Source organism: Salminus brasiliensis, chromosome 14 (assembly GCF_030463535.1).
Source record: "Salminus brasiliensis chromosome 14, fSalBra1.hap2, whole genome shotgun sequence".
Classification (NCBI taxonomy): Eukaryota; Metazoa; Chordata; class Actinopteri; order Characiformes; family Bryconidae; genus Salminus; species Salminus brasiliensis.
The window spans coordinates 17,278,207-17,290,050 of NC_132891.1; the positions used below are offsets into that span (position 1 = coordinate 17,278,207).

Consider the following 11,844-nt stretch of genomic DNA (forward strand, 5'->3'; position numbering starts at 1 on the left):
TCCTTTTTGTGGTATGATCTCAACCAGTAAATGTAGAGATATGGTTGTTAATCTGAGTGAAGCATTTGGAAATAAAAAGGCTCATGTGTTTTATGTTTAACCAAAATAACTGTTCCTTTTCACACAACATAGAGAAGTGCTCCACCACTGCCATGGGTTTACTAAAATGCTGTAGGATTCTGACATCTAGTGTTGAACATGAAGAACACTCACCTACCTCTGCATTTACACAAAAGCCAAACAGCTTTTATGACCAGATGTGACCAGTCCGAAATTTAGATTTTTATAGCCCTCACTGATGGCGGCATGGTGGTGGTGCAGGTAGTGTGTGTGATGTACAGCTCCAGAGGCCTGGGGTTACGGGAGTTTGAGCCTCGCTCGGGAGGAAGTGTGGTGTGCTCTCTTTTTGTACTCTCCCAAATGGTAGGTGAATAGGCCATGCTTAATTGTTCCTGGGCATGAGTGAATGAGTATGTGTGTGTGTGTGTGTGTGTGAGGTACCCTGCAATGGATGGCACCCAGTGGAGGGGTATTTCTGCCCTGATAAGGAAGAAGCTCTAGAAATGTCTTGTTTTTCTGCACAATAAATATATAAATTAATTATACATTTTTCAGGGCCCCTGTCATTCACATGCCTCCTCCATACAGCCCCCCCGAGTGTCAATGTTATAATTAGCGCTGTAAACGGCACACAATTAAGCTTTTAAGATTAACCTCTTTAACACAAACTAATAGTTTTACCAAGTTTGGCCCAAACCTTCTTCCACTCTTCCACTCTTTTTACAGAGCCTAGTGACGTATAAGTATTTTATTTAGGGATGTGAACACAGTGTCGCTACTGTTGAGTTAAAAAAAAGGTAGATTACATTATCCCTTATCTCTCGTTCTCTCTTTTAGCTCTTATCTTAATCCAGCCCAATGACTGATCAACCATTTATCTCTTAAAAAGTTGCTGAAGCATTTTCTCCATCAAAGCTTCTGTGCCCGAGCTTTGTCATGTTCGAGGCTAAAGCTCTCAAAACTACACTGAAATATTATAAGACCAAAAAAAATGGATTCCTCTAGCCTGTTTATTAGGCACTAGGCATGTTTGTTAGATTGACAATACTAGTTAAACCACACGGCACATTGCATAAAAGTATCATGGCAAGTGAAGTGTTTAATCTGGTCCAAATATACAGCTAGCAGTTTAGATACTGGAATAAAATGTTCTAAGATTTCTATTGGTTTTAAGTCATTTTATGCAGTGAAGGTTGTGTTATTACAATGGCAGATGATTGTGATTGTCATTTTAAGCATTAATTGTAAAATAATTTTGCCTATTGAATAAGACACTTTCACTAGAACGACAAGTCGAGTCTAGAAATAGGTCAAATAATCTAACAGTCTTCATACGACAGTCTAAAATGATTAGATAGCATTATGGCTTTTAAGATGATCTAACGTTCCAAGATGTTTTTACAGTGCATGTATTTATAACATAAGCTCCTAATAAACTACTTGCAACCAAGGGGCAAAAAAACCTGCTTCTTCCCACTCAACCCCCTGCCGAGTAACTCGTAACTTTAAAATACATCTCACTGCAGTCCCACATCTTTTATTATTTATCCAGCAAATGAAAGACTACAGAAGCACAAAGTGAAGTAACTTGCAGTTCCAACAGCTTTGATGTGCACATGGTACAACTCTAATCGAAACAATGAATTATTCATAATGAAGCTTCAGCGATAAACTACACAGCTGCTAGAACTTAGCTTATATGCAGTTCTTGGTGCAGTACAGTTACGCAGCACAGGAAACAAGCTCCACTACCTAGAGTGTCTGGCGTCAGTAATGGATTACTGGGGTTAACACTGTTTTACCACCATCTGTTTAGAATACATTTAAGGTTTACACCTAATGACCTTCCTGTTGCTTCAATGCTATGTGGAATCTTCTATTCTAGGTACAGTCAGTTATCAGTACTGCATATGGAGCACAGGCCTGTCCGATATCAACATTTCAGGGCCAATACTGATTTTAGAGAAAATGACGGTTACTGATATAACATTGCATAAATATATATATATATATAAACATATTTATGTTTATATTACTGTTTCGGATTTCAATTCTACACTTCAATAATTTAACTTTAAAGCTTTTCTGACAAACATGTTGCCACATATTGAACAAATCAAATAAACAGCACAAAGTGAAAAACTTAAATAATATAAATACGGTGAGACTGACAGTTGAGGCTACCCATATTTCCATAATATGGATATATTCCATATATCCATATTCCGTTTCAGGTTTCTGTTTCTATACACACCAACAAGCAAATGTCCTATCATTCTTGCATACTGTCTCTTAGTTTGGACCAGGATCTAATGTAGAAAGGTATCGCATCTCTTCTGTCTTCTTTGGAACTGGTTCTGAAGCTGGTTCTTGTACTGGGGCTGGAACTGGTGTTCGCCCTGGATCTGCTTCAGGTAATGCTTCTGGAACTGGTACCGGTGATGGAGCTGGTTCTGGTTCTGGTACTGTTGATGGAACTGGTTCTGAAGCTGGAACTGTTACTGGTGATGGAACAGGCTGTGAAGCTGATCCTCGAACTGGTCCAGGAGCTAATGTTGGATTTGAGACTGAAAATGGTACTGGAACTGGAGCTGGGTCCTCAACCATAGCTGTCTTTTTAGATGCTCCTGTAAGGAAGGAAACAGATATGTGTTGACATCATAATGGTTCTGTGATCACTTCGTAATGGTCGCTGTTCAGAAATGTGGTGTTTTTACCTCTGAGGTAGTTTCTGTGGAAACGATGACAAAGCACCAGGCCAAAGAAGAGGACGAAACCGATGCAGCCGGTGATCATACCACACATGAGGAAACTATAGCTGCCTGCAGTCTGAATTATCTGTAGCCAATGCATTCACAGAATTAGTCTCAATAAGCTCATAAGCTCACACGACTCCTGAGAAACCCCAACAAATCCCATTATTCTTACCGATCCGACCAGCACCTGCAGGACCATTTCCCCCATTCCAGCAGAGGTTACCAGAACTGTGGTGGCACAACCTGACAAGAACAGAGTATGTGCGTTAGAGTCTTTACATTAATGTTAAAGTATGAAGTATGGGTTGCTATGGCTTTGTATTATGGATATGTAAATGTTAGATCTAAAGCAATGCTGCTAACTGCACTGAAGCAGGGAGCACAATGGTCATGAGAACTCCCGAGTCATATTTATGTGAAATCCTGTGATATCACTCTACTACCTCAGTCCACATGCTTCTTTCACGGTTCTGTATCTCTCAGCTCATCCAAAAATACATGTGTAAGGTGTGAATTACACCTCCCAAATGCAGGGAGAGCCCTGGAAATGTGAAATACCAATAGAGGGTGTGCGCATGGCATCACCAGGGGCGGGAGTCACTGCAGCCACGTTCACTTAGTGGCAGTGTTGGCGTTCAGTGTGAATGCCCCTAACATAAAAATGGGAAAGAGCTGTTGTGCGATTGACTGTACAAACAGATTCAGCAAGAATTCTGAGATATGCTGAGACTGCTGAAAGCTCAAGAAAAGAGAAGCAAATGGATTGCTGCAATTCTAGAATCCAGCCACTGAGTTTGGTGAAGTAAAGCTCTGAAAACAGGCAGCATGCTAAGTTTGATTAAAACCCAAATAAACCAGTCTCTGAAATCGATGTTCACCGACCATTGGTTCTTTGGCCTTTAACTTGAGCAGACAATATTGTTTCATTTCCGGTTTGGCAGTTTTCCTGCCGTGTTGCAGAATGTTTTGCCACTCAATCCGGCTAAAGGGGGCATGTTCCAGTGGAAGCTTGACATCAATGCATACTCTCTAGTCTAACATAATGCTGCTTTAAGCGTTAGTTTAGTGTTAGTGGTTTAGGAATATCCCAAGAATGCAAAATTGTGTGTGTGTTTCTTTACCCTGGTAGTCCAGAATGTCCTCCGTGTACGCAAGCATGCATGGGAAGATGCTGCTGAGAAACAGACCCAGTAAACATGTTCCAATGAAAAGAAACAAGCTACTGGTGTAGAGAATCAGCAGCAAGAGTACAGTGACGATCACACCAGCCTGAGAACACACATACAGATATAGAGAGAGTGTGTCATATTACCATGCCTTATGGAGTAACAGAAAGTACAGTATAAAAAAAATACAGGAACAGTCACTACCAGGCTGAACATGAGCAGGTACACAGGTCTGAAGCGATATGCCAACGGGATAGACAAGAGCCTTCCTCCAGTGATGGCAGCCCAAAAGACACAGGGCAAGTATCCAGCTGTTTTGTGATGCAGCGACATTGGAGCCGACACAGCATATGTGTAGGCAAAACCAGCATAGGCCCCCTACAACCGAGAGTCACAAATTATTCAATGTACAGTATATATCTCATATATCTTGTTTTTAAAGGCCTGTATGGTTTATTATTGTCCATTTTTATTGTTGGGCTCAAATCACCTGATCAACTGTCAAAAAATCCCTGGATTACTCATATACTATTTAGTTACTAATGTAACTAAATATCCCAGCAAACTCACCACAATGCCATCAGTCATGAAGAGGATGATTCCACCCAGAATATGGACTCCAAAGAATGAGGCAGGAAGTTCACGAAGGTTAGCATTGATACAGCAGCTGAAGATGTTTCCATGGCCTGGACAGAACATGGATGACTTAAGACTGATGGGACACAATTGGTCCAAACCAAAATTTCAAGGCCTCCAAAGGAATGATCTTAACCTGTACCTCCAGCATCCTGTTCTGGGGCCTGTGTCGTCTCTGGTGTTTGAGTTTCCATGGCCAACTCATCTTTGTCCAGCAACTGGGAAGAACCAGTCGAGCAAAATGGGATCAGCTTTTCCTTGTACATCAGCACAAACACTGCGATGGGCACTGGCAGCTAGAAGACAGGAGACAGGAAACTTGCCTTAAACTTCCAACCAAAACAGTGTATTGTACGCTGTCACAGTCTCTGTTTGCTCTATTAAGAAAAAGTGGCTATTTATGACAACGGCAATATCATACTACTAGCAAAACTATGACCACTCTTTTCATCCTCTTTAGATTAACACAGAGGATCACACTAAAAAATGCATTTGCACAAAACTATTTACTGGCAAAATTGTTTTAGCAACCTTTTTTTAGATCAACCATTCAGGAAACTAATACACAAGTCAACCAGCTGGTTGTCTTACCCAGTTAGGGTAAGTCAACCGGGTAATTGTAGGCATACACACATTACAGAACAGTCCCTGTATACAATTAAAACATAATCAAGTTTACTGTGCTAAATAAAACATGAACAAATATGTCTGCTTCTTCATTTACAGCCTCATATGCATGTTAGAATAAAATGTTATGTTTGTAGCCACCTACCTATCTATCTAGCTAGCTGTAGCATTAGCTATTAATTGTACAGTGTTCTTCAGTGAGGCTTTGCCAATTTGCCAATTTTGCCAATCTAAAGGCAAACACATACATTTAAGTCTAGCAAGAAAATGCAATGTGATTTTGTGTATTTTTATGCAGTTCATGCAATGTTAATGTTGTCCAAAGTGCCCAATTCTGTTTTTTATCCTAACTGGGCAACTCAACCGAGCGGTCACACAGGCTTTTTGGTGTAACTTAGGTATACATTTTATTGTCACATTTCTAAAATTCAACGTAAGATATAATTGTTAGGGAGAATTCTTACTTCAAGACTGTGTAGCATGAAATAAATGTGTGATAAGATGTGTTACGCCAATCCACTTTTCTCAGCTTTTAGACAATGATATCCTTTTACAACATTGCCACCCAGTGGATATAGTCAGCATCACACACTCTATTTAATGAATGGAATAAAGTTAATGAGTTGAAGTTGAGTTTTTATTATAGCAATTTGATTACGAAAAAATGTGTAACCTTGTGGTTACAATGCCTGTTTAAGGGAGTTATTTAAATGTTATTTACATATTTCCCCCTATTTGAAATGTTGTGTTAGATTTATTGGGAGAAATGTGAATAAAAAGGGAAGTGTGAATAAGGCAGGTGCCTTTTTTGAAGGAAAAATATAATGACTACCGAATAGAAGAGCTTCAGATTTGCTCTGTAGAAATAAATGGCTCAGGCAGTTACATACTGTATTTGTCTGATGCTTACATTAATAAGAGCCATGATCCAGAAGGCGAAGGACACGCTGGACTGCTCTGTCATCGGCCCTGAGTGTTGAGAGTAGTTGAGAGGTATGGGTCTCCTAAAGCCAGCAGCCAGACTGTGTCTGAAGTGGTGCATCATTACTGCTTCATCCTCTGTGCTGTTGATACCCGGGCAGTGCTCTGATAGGAAGGGGTCTGCGATGAGAGGGCTTACCAGAGCCCCAAAGCCAATGAAGAAGTGCAGTGCCTAAGAAAAGGTGAAGACATAGAGATGTAAACATCATACATCATATAAGTACATACCTTTTTTAACACTATCTTGTACTAATGCTTTATGCTAAACAATTTTGTTAGCTTTGTTTGTTTGTAATCTGAAAATGTTACATAACAGTATATAAAAAGTCCGCTGTTGATAACGGGTGGTGTGCCTGGAGTGTAAAATGTCCAAGATGGCAGCTTTACAGGAGAAGGCAAAAACCTCCATATCATTTTGGAGCATTTCTATTGGCCCAAGTCTGGCACAATGTAAAGAATGTCTGATGTCTGATGTCTGATGTCAAAAAGGAGAGGGGAAGTGTAAATATGTGTATGATCTCACACACCTGCAGGAAGATTGCAGAATCTTTCTGATAAAGCGCCACCAGTTGAATGTTCGCAATGGTGTCGATGATGCCCATTGCCAGCCCTGACACCGCCATGGCTACAGCTAATAACAGCACATTGTAGCAGAGAGGGATGATGGCAAAGATGAGAGAAATAACAAAGGAGGACAGCAGCAGAGCAGCTAAGGCACTGAACAACCTGAGTTGAGAATGGGAGAGAGGGAGAGAGAGAGAGAGAGGGAGAGAGAGAGAGAGAGAGAGAGAGAGAGAGAGGGAGGGAGGGAGGAGATTTTGGAACAAGACAAAAAACACACAAAACTCAGTTAAACCCTCAAAAAGAAGAAATGGAAGGTTCTTGCCAGTTGTCAGGGGTGCTACATGCACAAAGGCCCTGAAACATCAACCATTACAGTCAGTTTTCTAAAGAGAAGTAGAGAATTCGAAGCTTAGAGATCTAAGAGATCTGAGGTAAGAATTCCTCTGAACAAAGCATCAGCAGATATTTTCATTGGAAATAGATGTTCATAGATGCCCCTCAACATATTGTTCAGAAAATTAATCAGCTGGATTGATGCATGGTCAATGCATCCTGAAGGTTTCAAAGGTCTTATGCTCACGTATGTGCTGAAGCAAACCCTTTGGTAATCAAATTAAATTGAATCAAATATATTTGGATGTTGCAAAGCATCTGTGGTAGAACTTTGTTTTTTATTTGAGACAAGAATGTTAAAGCCTGTAATACTCTAAATTATAATATTGTACTCACAGTAGGACATAGATTTTCTGAGGTTTCGCTGAATACATTCGACTAATTCTTTTTTTTCCAGCAGTGTTGAAATTAAAATGAAATATCTCTTTTTTTTAGAAGGTTGAACTTTACTGTAATATAGCATTCAGCAATTCAACGACATAAAGGAAGATATTTTCAAAGGGTTTTAAGAGAACCATAGTTAAATTGCTTCCAACCATTGAAAACTCACGTCTTTTTAAAAGCACCGCCAATGGAGCTGCCGATGAGCAAGCAGAACTGCTGTGAGAAGAACACCCAGGTGATCTCCTGTAGCGTAGAGTTGGTTTGACATTTCAGATCTAGAATGGTAGGCCCCAGGAAGGCTATGCACAGTCCAAAACTAAAGAATACACTCCAATAGGTAAGTGTATGCTGACAGTTCCGTTTGAAAAGCAGCACTAGACGCTCCTCAATAAACATACTGTCCAGAAAATGTCTCTGAGTGAGCTGTATAGATGGAGGTCTGTGATCCGGGTGAGGTTCTAAAGACGTTCTGCTCACACTTGTGCTGACTTGACTCCTTTCTGGCTTTGCTAGAGTCGAGAATGCTAAACCCAGAGATTCTCCATATTTATAGAACCGCTCCCATCCCTCTCCTGTACATGGGAGAAATGCTTTTTGAGTTAATACCTGAAAATAAGGACTCAAGTTCTTCTAGAACTGTCAATGATTTTCACGTGTTGAAATCAGAAGCTATTTTTTGTGGTTCAGTCTTCTTCCTGTCCTGCCTCTCAGTGCGTGAGAAAGAGAGGTGGATTTAGGGAGGGGAAGCTGGTCTGTACTGACCGTCTTGTTGTTAATGTATGTCGGTTGAATACAGTGCATGTAACTGAGTTACATATCTGCCCTATCCAGAAATATGAATATTAATAATTGGCAGTGCTTGTTTTTGCTTAGTTGTTAGACACGTGTTATGAAAGGTTAGCTAAAACGTGAGAAAGAATCCATAGAAAATGATGTACTGTAGTGTAATGCATACAAACTCCAAATACATTATTAAGAATGCTTGTACACCTACTGAGGAATTACTGGTGCAGTTACTTGATCAGCCAGATATGGTGAGCAGATCTTCACATCAACCATCAGAATGAATATAAAAATAATGTGATCTCTGGTTTCTATAACTGCTGATCTCCTGGGATTTTTAGGCCCCACAGTCAGAGTAATGTAATACAGAGAAAACATCCAGTACGCAGAAGTTCTGTGGATGTGTGGATGGAAATGCCTAGGAATGATCACTGATGACTGATGTTTGAGCTAACAAAAGGCTGCGGTTACCCAGATAAAAGCATCTCCGAATGCACAACACATTGGGAACTCGATTATGAAGCTCTGGTAAAGCGGACAGTCATGTCTTTTTGATGCTTACAGGTAAGATGTTAGCCTAAGACCTAACCTGACAGTCTCTCTAACACTCAAAGCATCCAATTCACCGGAGCTTCGCAAACCAAGCCAATTATCTGGGCAAGGATGCCAACATGGAACCCATGAATAAAACTTTCTGGTTCCCAGTTGGGCTAGCAATACAGGCCCCACTGGCCCCACATGGGCATGTTATCTGTGGTTAATGGAAAAAAAGGTTAGTAACAAACCTTACCAAAGAATCCTTTACTGAGTAAGTAGATTACGAAAAGACCTTGCTCTCCATTTCAATTGATCCTGGCAAAAAGACTAGAGAGGAGACAAGGAAATGAGTTACACATTTACAGCTTTACACATCCGCAAAACGTTACTTATATTCCTGGTTAAGAAATCTCATTGGAGCTCTTCCTGGCTTCTAAGAATGGACCTGTGTGTGAACACTAGACCTAGCTGTATTCAGTTCAGCACACCTTCTTCCGTCTGTTCTGTAGACCCAGCGGAATTCCTGATACTACTTCAACTCCTTTTTCCACATTGGAACAGTTGTCTTTTAGCTGGCATTGTCTAGACAGCAGATTAAGGCATATACAGTACATAACACAAGCATCAAACATTTCATATTCTGAAATGCCAAATGTTTCATATGCTGATAAGCCACACTTCACTTCCACAGCCGTTTGCTTCCTGCCTGTCCAGGGGATCAAACCAGCAATCTCCCGCACCTAAGCCTGCTTTGCCAACCATTAGGCCACAACTGCCCTATGTGTATCTATCAAATGTTTGAAATGGGTGCAGTGTGGGCAGGGGGAGGGAGTAAAGATGTTTCAAAGGGCCTGTGAATGACAGGGGCCCTATAAAATGTATTGATCATGTGGGGCCCAGTATATTATTTTTTCATGGAACCCTAAATCTGTGGCAGTGCCCCCGAGAATAGGTGCAACAGATTGGGCTTGTGAAGGAGAATCAGATTCTGGCAGTTTTCTCAACAAGCCTAGAACAAGATGCTAATGCTAATCAAGTCAAATACTGTAAGTCTGTAGCAACGGTCCAGAAAGAGGCACATTCATCTTCACATGGTAGACTGCAGTGTGCACTGGGGGTCACCAAGGCCATACAGGCATACACTCATTTACACATCATTTTAGAGTAACCAGTTCCCCTGATCTTCATGTTTCTGGACTGTAGAAAGAAACTAATATTTCCAATGGTTTTCATTTTGATTAAATCAATATGTTGTGAGGTGAACATCAGCAATATCTCATTGTATCTTTTAACCTTTAACCCCTAAGGTGTATTACTCAGTAACTACAGGGACTTCTGTACAAACTGGTGGGGCTATTCTCTGATAACGGAAGTTAGTGATAACACTTTCGGCCTGCCGGCGGCCCATAGGCTTCTCAGGGGGTTAAATAACTGTAGATATTTAGAATGCAATACTCCATTGGCTGATTGATACACACCAACATGTGAATACTGGCACTTCTTTGTTTCCGCTTCAAGCTCTGGTTATCGCGATCTGTTACAACACAATACTCTTTCTGTGTATGTTGTGGACAAGGCCAGTGCTTCTAGAACACTGAACAACTGTGTTTAATGTTTCATTAAAAGGGGAACATCATTCGTTTGGTTTAATTGGATTTGCTGCAGTTCTGTGTGGAAAGCGTGCAGGAAAGTCATTGCACTCAACACTACATTTTTATAGTGTTTTTAAAAATGTGGATCTTTTGTTTCCAGAACCTCAGAAACCCGTGATGGTGTATAGTGTACTGTGGGTTTGTTTTCTGGTATTGTGATATTACATTATTTTTAATACACATCAGTAATTAAGTTTTAGCTCTATGCTGTAGCATCTTTATACAGCTTTGTCCAGCACAGCTTTAAGTGTTCCCAGTTTGGTTGAAACATTAAGAAGTGCTAAACAGTCATGTCCAGTGTGAGAACAGAGGCAGACCCTCGACACATTTGTTTTTATTATTGACACTCATTAACACTCGGACTTCCTCTCAGAGTAACTTATTGCAAACCAGTGGGCTCGTACTCGGTGCTGTGCACGTTTTGCGCTTTGGTGCACCGTGGCTTTTTCTTGCATACTGGCACTTCTCACATGTTCTCATCATATATCTTATACTCTTTTTTTGCTGCTTGACCATTCATATGTTTGGGAAAATTGTATATTACCAGACACAGACATTCCGGTATGGTGACAGAAGTATTGGGACATCTGTTTAGATCAGGACACATGTTGGATAATCTCCACCCCAACTCATCCCAGAAATAACGGTTGGAGCACCATTAATCCAGAGAACTCTGAGAATGCTGGGGGACTTTATACCCTTCTAGCCCACGCCTGGCACCATGTAGTTTGGTGCTAATAGGTTCATGTTTAATCTGCTCCAGAGAGTCCAGTTTTATTGGCAATACTTCTTTGCAGGGATTTGACAATCTGTGTGTGTGTGTGCATTTGCACATCCGTGTCTGCAATGGGTGCAACTTAAAGTAGCTGCATGCATTCATTAGAAGGGGTGTCTACAAACATTTGGTCATATAGTGTATATTTTTTGGGTCAGCACGGTAATGCAGCAGGCAGTGTGTGTGCTGCACAGCTCCATGGGCCTATCCTTGCTGTGGTCTTGGCCTTTGTCTGTGGGGAGATTGCCGTGTCCCTCCCTCCGCCCAAGAACACATACTTGATAGGTTAATTAGCTAGGCTAAATTGTCACGTGTCGTGCGTGTGTTACTAGGTGTATGTGGACGCTCTGGTGTCCTGTACAGGGGGTATTGCTTTTTTTGCACCCAGTGTCACCCAGAAATGATTTTGGAGGGTTTGGAGAGTTTGGAGAGTGCTGGAGTGGACAGCAATGAGATCTAAGTCCCATGAGCCACTTGAGGGACTTAACGATTCGAACACCCAGAGAAAAATGGCCGACATACTCATTAGT

At 40.9% G+C, this 11,844-nt stretch overlaps 1 protein-coding gene across 1 annotated transcript; it reads right to left on the reverse strand.

The window, feature by feature from the left end:
* Positions 1-2,352: 2,352 nt before the first annotated feature.
* mfsd4ab (major facilitator superfamily domain containing 4Ab) lies at positions 2,353-7,963 on the reverse strand. The gene is made up of 10 exons (XM_072697449.1): positions 7,734-7,963; positions 6,754-6,952; positions 6,156-6,398; positions 4,761-4,914; positions 4,553-4,668; positions 4,187-4,360; positions 3,938-4,085; positions 2,989-3,059; positions 2,778-2,898; positions 2,353-2,687 (listed from the first exon to the last, which is right to left on the reverse strand). The coding sequence occupies exons 1-10, from the start codon at positions 7,961-7,963 to the stop codon at positions 2,353-2,355; spliced, it is 1,791 nt and encodes a 596-aa protein (XP_072553550.1).
* Positions 7,964-11,844: the final 3,881 nt, after the last annotated feature.

What these genes read in the sequence shown, in the direction of transcription:
- mfsd4ab (XM_072697449.1), bottom strand. Translation starts at nt 7,963, where the DNA reads ATGTTTATTGAGGAGCGTCTAGTGCTGCTTTTCAAACGGAACTGTCAG. An exon ending in ATTCTGCAATCTTCCTGCAG is followed by an intron (nt 6,399 to 6,753) that starts GTGTGTGAGATC and finishes ACCTTTTCTTAG; the next exon opens with GCACTGCACTTCTTCATTGG. An exon ending in GGACATTCTGGACTACCAGG is followed by an intron (nt 3,060 to 3,937) that starts GTAAAGAAACAC and finishes TGTTCTTGTCAG; the next exon opens with GTTGTGCCACCACAGTTCTG.